The 14,455-nt window shown below is 36.9% G+C and overlaps 2 protein-coding genes across 3 annotated transcripts; both read right to left on the bottom strand.

Annotated features, from left to right (window-relative positions):
- Positions 1–95: 95 nt before the first annotated feature.
- Positions 96–6,376, bottom strand: LOC137722729 (YTH domain-containing protein ECT3). 2 transcript variants are annotated; one of them, XM_068461804.1, is made up of 8 exons: positions 5,943–6,376; positions 5,497–5,534; positions 5,319–5,391; positions 4,741–4,814; positions 4,276–4,647; positions 2,899–3,429; positions 2,137–2,349; positions 96–1,390 (listed from the first exon to the last, which is right to left on the bottom strand). In XM_068461804.1, the coding sequence occupies exons 1-8, from the start codon at positions 5,983–5,985 to the stop codon at positions 929–931; spliced, it is 1,806 nt and encodes a 601-aa protein (XP_068317905.1). In that variant the 5' UTR covers positions 5,986–6,376; the 3' UTR covers positions 96–928. The 2 variants fall into 2 exon arrangements, with proteins under 2 accessions (XP_068317905.1, XP_068317904.1); XM_068461803.1 differs by having other exon boundaries at positions 97–1,390; positions 5,217–5,391; positions 5,943–6,375.
- Positions 6,377–7,584: 1,208 nt separating this feature from the next.
- On the bottom strand, positions 7,585–13,614 carry LOC137723745 (protein DAY-LENGTH-DEPENDENT DELAYED-GREENING 1, chloroplastic-like). The gene is made up of 7 exons (XM_068462937.1): positions 12,887–13,614; positions 12,369–12,454; positions 11,469–11,642; positions 10,019–10,133; positions 8,983–9,080; positions 8,284–8,419; positions 7,585–7,934 (listed from the first exon to the last, which is right to left on the bottom strand). The coding sequence occupies exons 1-7, from the start codon at positions 13,493–13,495 to the stop codon at positions 7,866–7,868; spliced, it is 1,287 nt and encodes a 428-aa protein (XP_068319038.1). The 5' UTR covers positions 13,496–13,614; the 3' UTR covers positions 7,585–7,865.
- Positions 13,615–14,455: the final 841 nt, after the last annotated feature.

Here is a 14,455-nt window from a genome sequence, read left to right as displayed (position 1 = left end):
TTTTGTCCACGTCTTTATTTTATTAGCATAGGACGCCACATGACGGTAGATATCGGTGTTATGTAAGTTGTTCTTCTTGAGTACACCTAGTTGGATTCTAATTTCTTCAATTTGTCTTCGTGGTGGGACCCAGGAGTCATTTTGCTCGAGTCTAGTTGGTACGACTGAGCGAGTGGCTTGGAAATCCCATTTGGGCAAATAATGTTTTTTGCATGAATTTGTTTGGAGTATGGTTTGCTCGGCAGGAAACAGATGTAACCCATGGTGTTGGTCTTCTTTGCATGAGTTCGTGCATAATTGTTGCTGCATATTATCAAACATGTTCAGTATGTTACCAGATCACCAAAGACCAAACCATTAAATCCCACACGGTTTGTTTTAAGCATTCTCCACACATGGGTCAGATAATGAAAAAAGAAATCTTGTGTAACAGTAAATGCATTTTCTGAATTCATTCATTCTTTTATCGATTGATCAACCTCCCAATCCCAAATCCAAATGGAGGGGTAACACGACAAATTCTTCTTCCTCCGTTACCCAGTCGAGCCGCCAGCAGAAAACCAGTAAGACAACCCTAAAATTACAACCACTAAAAAGCATCTCAGACGGACAGGCGGACAATGGTATACGGATACAACCTGCATTGCATTCACCACATCGCCAAAACCAACAACCTAATTCTAACCCTACAACGAGGAGAAACACAAAATGAGCTTCAAATACAAAATCAAACAGCCTTCCTGCCAGGCATGCCCACTCGGAGTACCGCATAATTTCTCTGGAAAAGATAAAAAGGTTAAAAACGGAGTCAGCTTGCATCCTGACTGCTTGAGATGACAAAATTACCACCTCATACTTTGCCAGCGAGTGAACTACTCTTAAACATCACAAAAGTACACTGTTGTCGCCGCATGCATGCCTAAAATGCCTAAGCACTAGTAGTTGATACTACTGTTGCCTTCCTGTCAATTGACTTGCTGTCGTCTACACCTTTACTACTTTCAGATGACAGAGCTAATTCTTTGTCACCCTCTTCCAACCGCAATACTTGAGATAAGTTATCAGATATTTGGTCCACGGAGGAAACATGTTCAAGTATAACTGACGCAGCATCTGTTTTTGAGCTAATGTCATGTTCAGTTTCTGCTACTACTTTGCTACTACTTCCTTTCAACTCCAGGGCTTGATCAAAACTATTGGAAATTTCATTAACAGAATCAACGGCAACTGAATCAGAAGCATCTGTAGTTGAACTAGCTTCTTGTTTAACTTTCCTTTCCTTCAAGGATTTTTCCCGCTCATCATAAAATTCAAAATCATCTATAATAGATGTTCGTGCATCAAAATCATTGAAAATTTTCAACAGCTCAATACCTTGTTTGAGATTCACCTAAGAATGTTTCACCATCAAGAAATAAAATGTAAGTCAGATGTAAGCTCTGAATCCGCATAAGAACCAAACTTTTTTTTATTTGAAAGCAACATAAGAGCCAAACTTAAACTAAGACAACAAGGTAAAAGGAAATAGATTGAATGCAATACATGTGAACTGTCTACACACAAGATTAATGTTTCGATCACTTCATACAAGAGAGATTTTAGACCACATCTAACCCATAGAGAAATAATGGATAAACAAAGAATAGTTTGGGAAGTGATTTTTTATGGTTGACCCATTAGTTAAGACCTAAGGGTGTTCAATTACATCTAGATTCTAAATGGGTTCAAATAAGCCTTCTCAACGCCAATTCAAACTTGGCATGTTTATTATTTGGACAAGACAAACCCAACATGGCTCACCCACTTGAAAGGTTTTGAGAGGACAAGGCAACTCCTAAATAAAACTCAAGAAAACGTCATCCAATACATCATGCTTTAAGAATGAACATGAAGTATACAAAATTCCAGTCTAGTGATCTAATCTTAAAATCACAAATAAAATAATAAACGACCATGCATAGTTGAAAATCACAAATCACAAATCCGGTATCCTAGGGCTTCTCTAGGGTCATAGTGGCCGCAAAACCCAAATAATTATTGACCATGCATAATTGAACACCAAATCTAAACTTTTTTTGTTTGTAAATGAAAATGGAATTTTAATGAAAGTGACAAAGATGGAGAAAGATATGCTACCTCCTGACAATCTCGACTGTGCGTGACAGGCTTATTATCATTATTTTCAAGTAGAATGTGACGGAACCGAATGTTAGGAACATCCTTTACAATATGCCACTGAACCGGAAATTGCCCACTCCACCTATCTTGCTGCCAGTAATCAGCATCCTTCTCAAAATCTACAGGTCCCACCATTTCCGCTACTCCACAAAACTGTCCGCTAGCATTAACCTGTAGTGAGTTGTAACCAACAAAATCTAAGAGAAATTCCAAAACTAAAGAGCATATAGTTTAGATCATATCACCAACAAATATAGAATAACTTTATCACAAGCAACAAATTTCTTGTAAGCACCTATAGTGTTTCTACAGAAAAGAACATGAAAGTCAGTTTATTCCCTTCGTCTAGTAGGAATACATAACAATATTCTGTAGCAGGTTTAGTTGACTACACCTAAAAGAAAAAAGGTGAACAGAGAAAAATGACCACTTGAAACCACAAAAGCATTTTAGCAAACAGTTGTTAGGTCCAAGGAATGACATATACGGAAATTTGCATGGTTTATATTACTGAATGAATCTCAAAGAGAGATTGCCACTTAAAACTTTTAGTTATCACCTGGATCTTATAGGCACCAACACCCAATCACTCTACCTAATCCTTTGTGACGCCGATACCAATCATATACCCACCCACTTTCAACTAGGACCCCCTCAGCCCTGTTGCTCAAACAGGTAGGAAGATAGGGACAGATTCTAAAAGTTATCAAAGAAGCATACCGAAAAGAATAGGAAGACTGCACAGCTGCCTTTTTTCTTTGCCTCATGATAAGCAGCATCAAGTTTCTTGTTTCCATGAGGCGTGCTAGCCCAAACATTGTATTTAATACTTTTGTGAACATTGTCCTCACTGAAAGACTTAATGATAAAGAATTTTGCATCCTCATATTCTGTGACAAAATCTAGCCGGTTCAATGAATCAAGGTTAATTCCAGAAGCAGATAGATCCATTTTCCTAACACTAGATGAAGAACTCTGGTCGGAAGTACTCTTTCCCTTCATCTTCGAAGCCCTTGGTCCGTGATTGCGGTCATTGAAGATATCATGTGAATTATTATAAGTGGAAACTGAATCCCAGTCCCTCTCTCTTCTTCTGGCCTTGTCAACATTTGGTCGGTTCTGGTCATTACCAAATGAATATGAAGCACCACCAGAGTTTGAGCTCTGATAAGAACTACCAGGAGGATAGCGTCCACCAAAGGAACTTGAAACCAATCCATATCCATGCATTGGTCTCTGTTGATGAGAAATCTGAAAGTAAATCATAGATCATCTCTTAGTCATCCCCATAAAAAGTGCATCAAGTTGGCATGGCAATGGTTCAAGTTTAAAAAGGAAATTCAACACTTGATATGCATAAACATTAGAGTAAACAAAAAATAATCAACAGAGTCCATAGATTTCATTTTAGTTATAAAACCCAAACTGAGATACAATTAGAGATAATATGCCAAATCTTATGAGCCTTCAAAGAGATGATAGTAGGAATGACCCCCAAGTATGGTTAGCATTTCAAATATTCAAGAATTGACTCATGGAAGGGCAGCACTGTCTTATCCGACTAGTAGTATGAGTAACTAAGACCCTATCAAAAACAGTCATACACCAATTGCAATGACCCTTTGACACATAATCTTTTTTCGTACCACAACGTGTTTCAACCTCTACCATATTTCTAGGAAGAAAGAGTCCAAATGATATCCAAGGATGACAAAAAACTACCAAAATTCCCACCCCAAAAGAGAAGGGGAAAAACAAGACTAAAAGAATGTAATCTAATTAACGTGCCATATCTCTGAAATCTTGAATTACACCAAGAACATGTAAATATGTACCACCAGTGTGGGTGCAATGATACTATATGCCTTTTATAAATACAAAAGTAGTATTCTGATCACCAAGCACATGGGAATTATAACTATGGTGCTGACCATAACATAAAAGCATGCCTCCTATACTTAACATATAAGTATGACCAAAGTTGTATGTGTTTTTTTATTTCTAACAACAGTACTAGTAGCACTATAGCAGTTCTTCCAGTCTACGAACAACTCTTTATCAAGGAATTAATATAATGAAGTTAAAAAGAAAACAAACCTGCCCAGCATTGTGTTCGTATGACCCAAAAATGCCCGTTGGTGGAGAATAAATTGTTGCCGATGCTAAAGGACTAGAACCAAGATGTCCGGACAGATCTCCACTAAATGATCCATAATTTACCATGTAACCTGATCCTGGCCCATAGCCCATGTTGTCAGTGCTAGTGCTACTACTTTCTGATGTCATCAACTCAGATGGCTGGGCGTAGTAAGATGGAGAGAAAGGGACCTGTTGTGTAGAATAAAGTTGGCCATCTACCATTACAGAAGGCAAAGGAGTAGCGACCGGTGAATACTGTCCATATGCAATTTCGGGATTGAAGCCATAACCAGAGTGAAACAGAAGAGAGGGATTATCATTGTAGATGACCTGAAAAGACAACAGAAAAATAAACCACAGGTAAGTTTGGCTCAAAAGGAAATCAGAGATTCAGAAGAATTGCACAAGTGAAGGTATACTCACTGGTGATAAAACATGCATTCCATCAGCATTATATGGAGAATATCCATCCCAAGTACCAGTGTTATTGCCATAATCTGAAAACAGACGGAACTTTGAAATCTGAATCCTTACAACTTTAATTATATGCTATGAGAAGAGTGGCAGAACATTGTCATTATTACCAAGAGCTTTTATTTCTTATGGGGAACACCAAAAAGAATCATGACATTTAAAACATAGTTCATGAAATCCCACAGAGAAAGAAGCAACACTAAGAATTCACATGAATCAAACTACAGCTAACATCAAACCACTACATCATGAACTCCTGGAGAAAGAAACAAAAGTTCAGAATTTGATCAACGTGCAAGTGCAATGTCTGTCACAACACTTGAGGGTTTATGGGAATCAGATTATAGCTAACGTCAAACCACTACTATTTAGCTGATCCTGATGTTCCTAAAGCAAAGACAGCAGAAAAAGTTGAACAAACTAACCACCATAAATGTTCCGTTCATGAGATGAATACAAATTAAGCAGATGGGGGGTGCTTCGTGCTCCACTAACATCTGAAGACTTGGGTTGTTGTGTAACATCACCTGAAGGCCCTATGATGACTGCAGCTGGAGAAGGATTCGCTGAAACTATTCTTTCATCTTCGGGCAAAAGTGGCTGAATATAAATTACAAAATCAATAAAATACAGCTACCCAAGCCTTTGAATACATAGGAATAAATAAACAGATACAACATTCTTAATGAATATACAACCAACTACCTGCTCTTTCAAGATATCTGACTTAACAGGTCTCTCTCCTGCACCCGGAATTGCAGATGTTCAGTATAACAGATGAACAATAGAAGCACAGAAACAACAAAAACATCACCATGGAACAAAACAACCCTATCTTAGGGTTTGGGGATCAAGCATTCAACCAAAACACAGGAAACACCATAAATTTTTCGAGAATAGTGACCTGAAATATAAGCATTCCGCAAACTATACTTGGCAGCGGACCAACAAAGAATTCTCATTAAATCAACCAACAAAGAATTCTCATTAAATCAAACTAATCTGGAAAATACCAAAATCAACGTGAATGACAGAAAATAACACCGACCCAGAAATTCTTACTGAATATCAACAAACAACCAAACAAAAGTAGACACAGAACATCAAACATTTCCGCCCAAAAAACAAAAACTGGAAAAAACAAGAGATACCAGTGGAGACGATCCGATCTTGGTCGCCTTGATGCTTGTCCATATATCTAAGATAGGGATCTATAAGAAGAGAAGCAGCTCCGACGAAAGGAAAATTTCAAAACAAAGAGAAAATGTTGGAGGGGAGATAGAAACAGAGAGGGGTTTTTGGTGTTTTGAAAAGAGGGAAAAATAATAAGGGAGGGTTTTAGGTTTTGTGACAGGAGAGAAAGAGGACTGGACGATTTCATTTGGGTGTTGTAATTAATCAATTTTATATTAATTTGGCTTTCCGATTAAGGCGGTCCTTTTGAATTTTGGTGGGATAATTGGTTTAGGCTCGTTTAGTTTATGATTTAATCACGGGCTAATTATATTTAGAAGGTAATATCTGCATACTATTTTTCTTTCTAACATAATTTTGGTTTGTTGTTCTGGTCTAGAATAGAATTAAATAAAGAAGCGTATAGAATAAGAAAAATGTCTACAAAAATTATTTTCCATATAATTTAATCCCACTTACTTTTTTTCACAAACGTACTATGTTGTACTATACTTCTCATATGATTATTTATGTTGTAAATGTTATTTATATTTCGATCACATCATAATTTACTTGAAGGGAATCCAAACTTAATTTAAGAGGGCGAACTTAGAAAGGAGTGAGCAAAAATGCATTAGCAAAAATATAGAAAGAGCATGATCTCTTAATGTACATGATATCATTTGTTAAAAAAAAAAAAAAAAGAATATAATCTCTTATTTTAACTAATCATTAGCCCAACATTTGAAACATTTCGATGTCATATACATTGGTCTGTCATTTCTCTCACAAAAAAATGGGGGGATACGTGGTGGGTAGGGCTCGGATTCGGAGATAACCCAATATATAAAATATGGGGCGATGGTAGGTAGGGCTTGGAGATGTATTGCTCGTGTGCGTGTGGCTTCATGGGGCACGTGATCCGCACTTGGGAGTCTACTAGTTGACAGGCTGGGCGCAAATATACAGCCATCAACAACTTACGCTGATACATACGCCCAACCCACACCATACTCAGTTGTTTGGGCAAGGAATCCGCAGCTCCTTAGTTATGGATAGAGTTTACTTGCCGAGATAGAAGGCTCTCTTTCTTTCCTTCAATTTATTTCTTGTTCATGTCCCCTTGAGTACCTTACATCTGCCCACTCCTAGCGGACGGATGAATTCCTCTTCACGAAGGCTCTTCAACAATGAGTGCAAAAGCAAGGCCTGATCTTTTGACGTGGTTGGTGAATGTCGCGTTTGCAGCATCCCTGCCTGACATTTGACGTAGTTTGGTGAATGGCCTTGAGTAAGCATGCCATTTTAGTCAGTGAAGGCCCAACTGGCTTCCTGAACTGACCCGAACTAACCTGACCTGACCCAGTGAGAGTGAGCATTCTCGAAAACGAAATAATTAAGCTTTCTTTTCATAAAGGTAAAATGGTCCTTCCCTTACAGGATGGAAGTAAAAGTATTGAAAGCAAAATCCTGGTCTGTTTCACAACAATCCCAAAATACAAGAATTGCTTTTGTATTAGTTGAATTCAATCTACAAGCAATTCCTTCCTTGTAGATTGAAGTAGACAACTGTTGAGTTGAATTCTCTCCTATTCTGCTTGGCCCGAGCCTTGCTCCGCATGCCAGGTACTAACATATACAAATTTCAAAACTGAAGCATATATGTAGATTTGATTGTACGTACTATGTATCAACCTTTTCAGCTGTTTTTATACCACATTTATCATTTATGGGTATGAATGAATGATATCCCAACAACTACAATGTCCAAAACCTGTATATACGATAAATCAAGGACAGGAGGGAAAAAAAAAAAAAAAAAAATAGTAATCTTACTGGTACATGCTACCTTGCTCCGAATTCTCTTAAGATGCCAGAGATAATCCAGATAAAGAATTTTACTAGTGACGCTTCATTTCCCGGAATATGTTTGTCACCTTTGGGGATAATCTTGGAAGGAATTTAAACAGCTGCACAGAAATACAATGGTAGACGAACATTTAACAATGCTATCAAATTGCAAAGATATACAAGCAGTAAAGTGTGTACGAAAATGAATATCACTGTGTATGTTCATAAATATTTCTAACACATCCGTAAGGCACAGCCAGAGTGAAATGAACAAAGCATTGCAGCCTGGAGAACTAGTTTTGGTACTTAGAAATTGGAAGTTAATATGTAAGCATGTAGATAGCTTTGAGTGGAAAGACAATAGAGGGGATCCAAGTCTATACCATTTCACAAGTCTTGGTAAGCATAGCCATGAAAATTGTAACTTTTGCGGAAACTGAAATTACCATCCAGTAGAGTAAAACATACCCATAGTTTGACACATGCATCCATGATAACTGGAATCAGGCAAATGAAAATGGTTACGGCAGACTGATCAACCTCAAGCCCATAATGCTCAACAAAAATTTCTGACAATGTTTGCCAACCAGACTCAGAATGATACCTGCAGGTATGCAGTTGTATATCGCAATCAGAAAGGTTTGATATGCACACATTTTGGTCACACAAGGATGAGTAAAATGGCGATCACAGAAATGAAACTGAAGAAATTGGAACTAAAAGATGGCATTCAAATATGAAATCATATATACCATCATCCCGAAAGCTTCCCTAAGGGACACTGTGCATCCTTGACATGCAATAATATATAGACAAACACATTTTATATATATATATATATATAATGTGTGTGTGTGTGTGTGCCTGTCTGTATATATACATTTATGGGGTGATAACCTCTTACCACATAACTGGATAACTTAGGTCATGAGACTCTGAATCTGGACTACACTATCCCAAGAGCCCGCCCAATCAGTGGTCCATATTAACAGTCTAGCAATATAACATACTAAGCTATCTGGCAAGAGAAAATTCCATATATGTGTATGTGTCTTTAATATTATAGCTTTCCATAGTAGTAAGCAAATATGAATATCCACTGTATTGTATACTGAATATGGTAACAGAAAAAAAAACACAGTACCAAACAAAAGAACAGTTCATTACCCTAAAAATATATCTGTGATAAGTATAATTAGAAATGCCTTCCCGGTATCTGAAATATTATTTATTATCTTATAACCAGTAAACTTCACCAATGCTACCTGCAAAAGGAAGATAACAAATAAAAAACGGAATACAATCGATTTAACAAGACTTAGTGCAGAGTTCTTAGGCTAAAGTTCATACCTGTGCAGACATCTTAAATCAGAAACAAAATTGTCTCCATGAAAACAAGTAAGCTCCTTGTGACAGTAACTACAAAGTATATCTTCATGGTTACTCCATGAAGTTAAGCTATAATTTCATTGCCGAACTGATAATCAAACAACATGATCTCCAACGAATAGCTGGGAAAATTCTCTCTTACTTTTACGTAACAAATATTGATGATTGGAATTTATGTCTATACAAAGCAAGACTATTGTTGAGATTATAGTATAGGACTTGATGAGAACGAAGTAATGAACCAACGTGAACTCCAAATCTATGAATATTAATCATAAACTCTTAAAGCTCACCTCTGATAGGAAATGATATAGCTTTCGTACTTTCCTAACTTTATCTGCTTCATTCCAATTACTTAGACCTAATATGTGTTGCTTCTTATGTCACCACTCCAATCTCGACATCAAATGTTTTATAGTCTTGACCTACTATAGATTTATTTCTGGCAATATTTACTTTGATATTGATAGCATAATCCTGATCAGATAAAAGGCATCACAATTTCACTATTTTGTTGACGAGTATTCTGAAAGCAATGAGGGTGCATATTCATCATTCTAACCAAATAGATGATAAATAGACCAAAAAAAGACCGCATGGATCACAAATTGACAATTGAGAAAAGGCTAAGAAAAACAAACACTCATACCTAATAATGCAATAACTGATCATACTACTATTTATGCAAGACAAATGGAGTTGTTAACTGTAACATTCCAAGGACATTCAGTTTTAGACAATGCTATTATGATCATAATGAGGAAAGATTTCATACATGAAAGTACACCACATAAACAAAGTAATAGTAACTCACTTTACTCTGATTGCTGTATAAAAGAATGAATAATGAGATCCCGAATATCATATCTGACCATATGTTGGCAAAGGCTTTACGATTCTCTAATCTCCATTCATCTCTCAGCTCTAATCTGTTGAAGCCATAAGAAAAGTAATTTGGATGACATTCGTCACTGAAACTAAAGTCCAAAATCTAGCTTAAGAAGATTAAAACATAAAGGGAACTTTCCAATATTATCTCAAGAAATAATACTCACTTTCAACATTTCTGGCACATTACACTGTAATTAAAAATATGAAATCATTCAAATAGGAAAATTTATTAGCCAACAACCACAACAACAACAACAAAGCCTTATCCCACTAAGCGAGGTCGGCTGTATGAATCCTAAAACACCACTGTGCTTGGTTTTGGGCCAAGTCTTCTGTTACAGTTATACCCGTACTTTTTGAATACTTGATAACCTTTTAGAGTTACGGATCTCTGAAATGAGAGATATTTTTGTTATGAAGATCCAAATGTCCAAGTGTGCAATGAGAAAAAAGTCCAGCTATAAATTTACACCATAGCATCATAATCATATACAAGAGAACCTTAAATGAAAAAAATTCCGGCTAAAAGAAAATCTGTTTTCTAATGACAGGTGCCATGTGTTTATAGGTTCAAAGAGTTAGCTGGTTATGTTTTGGATTACTTACACATTAGTTGTACAATGATAACGCATTCATTTTAATAAAAAATGCCTTTCTTTCTTTCTTCCTTCCTCGTACGATTCTCCCTGTCTTTTCACTCTATGTTACAAGAGTTCAGATTTTCTTCCTTCGTTTTTTCTGCAAGCATACATCCATATCTTTCCCAGCCCTCTAATTTGAACTTCTAAAGTTCCAGTTTTGGTCATACTCTGTACAGTTCTTCCATATGTTAGTGTGTCACCTCGTCTACCTTGTACCTTATTGTAAACCCCACTCAGAATGCAGGTACAGTTTCTCTGAAGGATAGTCGTTCTGCTATCCTAGAACTCATGTAGTGGCATTACTTAGACTACATGTTGAATTCCCAACTACTTTTTTATTACTTAAGATAGATTATAACTGTCCTGGGTTAAATCTTCACTCTTAACTTTTTATCCAATTTAAAGGCTTTCAGCATCCTGAATACAGTTATGACTTATGGAGGCTTACACATTGGAACTAGTCATTGATGTAATGATCTAACTAATAAGTTCTACATGTTTGACTGTTTATGTGGTAAAATGTTCGAGGGTCACAAGTCATGAACTATACTGCTCAAGTCTTGGCATGTGTGACTATTTTTAGCTCGTTTATAGAATAATTCATTGTAATTTACCCACTCTACTCAATAGTGATTTTTTGAACCTAATGAAAAATTGGATACATATTAAAGACCAAAACAATAATGTTATGGAGGCTCTTTCCAGAGGAGAACCAAAGAGTGGCAGTCTTACGCTTTATGCCGCAACTCCCACCAAACCTCGTCATCAGAAAGCGGTGGAGATTTACCAATCTCCATCTCAAGATGAAATCTTGCTCTCTCCATTTTTAATTCATCAATCATTTGAAGCTTTTGATTTCTTCTGACATCAAGCAACTGTGCTGCAAGTGGTACGGTCTTCACATATCTGTTCCCAAGCAAGTGGGTGCTCGATCCATTAGTTCATAATTTTAGAGGTAAAAAAGTAATGGTTAAAAATGAAGTTAATACCAGGTCCAATGCAACAAAGACTATGTATGTATGCCTGTATGTATGTACGCATATTACAATACAAACAGCCTAACTATGGTGGTTCAAAACTAAGTCAATTTTTTGACATGATTACTGAAATTTAAAGCTTGCAAAATAGAACCAACCTAACTCCAGAGGCATCAAATGTTTCCTTAGGAAATTGACCTACCCAACAGGAAAGTTCCAAGTTAAGGAGGTCCAGGAGGAGTAGAGAAGTTAAATTTAGAGAAGTATGTGAAATTCTATAGTCTAAACCACTCAGTTGCACTATGCACACATGCCCTTCTTTAAAAGAAGAAAATTTATGGCAGCCACTTATTTCAAAATACGTTTCTGATGCAGTCTTCTTTTCTGGCATCAATATACCCTTGAAGTTTGTTGAATAATTTCCTTAAGCTATCCTTTAGGAATGGTGGAATGAAGGAAATGCATAATGAAGTTAATATATATATATATATGGAAAGTAGTTTTCAATTCCAAAGACACAGGATTGGATATTGATATTTAGAGGCGTTTACTTGGAAATTCAACAAGGCAACATGCACACACCGTAAACCACCCTCTTTTGAAATGTGTGTGTGTATTAATTTATATATCTGATAAGCAAAGAGATAATGGTTACCTGTCTAAAAAGGGCATCAGAACATAGTCGTGAACCACAAAATCCAAGGTCCAGGGTATGATTATTAATACTGCCAAAAATTTAGCCTGTAAAAAGGATGAACGTGGCTTATAATTAGCGCAATCAGTCCTTTAACAATATAAGAAGATCGAACCATGAATTAGCACAAGATTAGTATTGCTAAAGGACCCTTAACAATAGAAGAAGATAACATGAATTACACAATATTAGTATTTCTAATGGGAAAAATGCAGGCTGGCTGACAGAAAATAACAACTCAAGCCATGTAATGTAACTCTCTTGCGTGTCGTAATAACATCCAAAACAGAAACACCAATGCAATAGATAAATTAGAATATTGCAATTGCTCTCTTATATACGATCAACGAAAAGTATTTTTCACCAGAATTATTAATTATTGAATGTGGCTTAACAGTTGACACAATCACATAAACAAAACCACACACTCAACTCAAAGAAAAGAAAATGTACATTGTTTTTGTACTAGTTCTAGTTACCGAATTGAGTGAGGCATAGCGAAAAACACGGTCTTCATAAAGCATGTCCTCATCATCATCTTCTTCCTTTCCGAGGACGAAATTGCTGAGAGAGTAAAGCAATCCCCTTTCTTGAGCAGGATCCGACTGTACAGATGCTTCCCAGAAGGAAGTAGATTTAGAATTAGAATCCACAAGCCAATCCTCCCACTTGCGGTTCTCCTCGTTGGTCAAATCCTGCTGTGCTTCCCTCAGCTCCACGATTGCTTCTGCCCTTGTCTTCCACGCCTCAAATTTCTCAGCTTCTTCACCTTTTTCCATGGCGACGGCTGCGGAGGATCCATCCAAGTCCTCCTCCTCCGCCGTCAGCATGTCGTCCTCCTTCAAACCAAGCCAATTCCCGTCTTCGTCGAAAAAGAATGTTTGCCACCAAGTCCTTTTCTTTTTCCTTTTGCCACCAGCATTTGGAATGTGCCCCGCAGCGGCAGACCTCCACCGCCTTGTATCAACCACCAGTGCCGTCGACCAATTTCTGTGCAGAATGAAGGAGTTGCGGCTGAGCAGCCTGAGCTTGGGGTTAACAAAGATAAAGGTTTTGCAGAAGACGGCGGGGGAGGACATGATTAACATAGTAAGCCCACATCTTTCAGCTCCTCAAAGCAAAAATTGAAGAATTCAAACATGAACATCAAAACTACTTGGTGGATAAAGAGCTTCTTCACTCTTCACACACCAGGGAAGGAAAGAGGATAACGGTTGGTATAGTTATTCTTTTATTTTATTGGGCTAATATCGTAGTAATAAATATTTTGGGTTATTATATATTTGCCCTCTCAACTTTTTGCCTTATCCTCTTTGCTTCTTATTATTATTTGATTTCCAAATCAATCCTTAGACTTTACAAGTTACAAGTGTGTTCAGTAAGGATTCAATTTTAAGCAAATTAGCAACGTCATGCGTTATAAGTTATAACCCGAGCCAACTAGCACAACATCTCTACAAGTGAGTATTAAGCACTTGACCACTTTTACGCAGGGCATCTGAGAGGCTGACATGATGTTAGGCTAAGCGAGAGCAACTTCTTGTAATCTCTTCAAAATACATTGCTTGTATGGCCAAATACACTTTTTATACTTTAGAACCTAATTAGGAGAGATTTATATGTCCAATTCTCTACTGAATTTTCTCATCAGATACTTTGAATAAAGCCTGTAGTTTCAATGTTTCATTAACTAAGGTATCTATATTGCTTACTCATGGATATCATTTTGATCATTGAGCTTTGTATTATTTTGGAGATGTTTCGTTAATTTCTACAAAGTCTATTTACATATGTATTTATGTACGTATATAATGTGTGTGTGTGTCTATATATATACGTATGTATGTATGTATGAGTGTTGGTGTGCATATGCGTTGATGCATGTATATCTCCTTTAGAAAAGTGGCTAAAACATAACAAGTGCTTTGTTTCGTGTCTTGCCAACTGCGGTTCTATGCATTTGAAAGCTTCATGTCTATAGCAAACTCGCCCACGTGACGGTATCTCTTCGGCCGCGTACATCTTGTTATATCACGTGCCACCATCAT

The sequence above is a fragment of the Pyrus communis genome, chromosome 17 (genome assembly GCF_963583255.1).
Source record: "Pyrus communis chromosome 17, drPyrComm1.1, whole genome shotgun sequence".
Taxonomy (NCBI): Eukaryota; Viridiplantae; Streptophyta; class Magnoliopsida; order Rosales; family Rosaceae; genus Pyrus; species Pyrus communis.
The sequence above is the reverse complement of the archived record's forward strand: the minus strand, read 5'-3'. Positions and strand labels throughout refer to the sequence as shown.

Bases quoted from the DNA above. Each gene is read 5' to 3' on its own strand.
- LOC137722729 (XM_068461803.1), bottom strand. From the start codon at position 5,985: ATGGACAAGCATCAAGGCGACCAAGATCGGATCGTCTCCACTG. The intron at 5,392-5,496 runs GTAGTTGGTTGT...ATTTATATTCAG, and splicing joins CAGATATCTTGAAAGAGCAG to CCACTTTTGCCCGAAGATGA. The intron at 4,815-5,216 runs GTTAGTTTGTTC...GTCTGTTTTCAG, and splicing joins TGAACGGAACATTTATGGTG to ATTATGGCAATAACACTGGT.
- LOC137723745 (XM_068462937.1), bottom strand. From the start codon at position 13,495: ATGTTAATCATGTCCTCCCCCGCCGTCTTCTGCAAAACCTTTATCTTT. The intron at 9,081-10,018 runs GTGAGTTACTAT...TTCCTTTTGCAG, and splicing joins TATACAGCAATCAGAGTAAA to GTAGCATTGGTGAAGTTTAC. The intron at 8,420-8,982 runs GTAATGAACTGT...GCATACCTGCAG, and splicing joins ATCACAGATATATTTTTAGG to GTATCATTCTGAGTCTGGTT.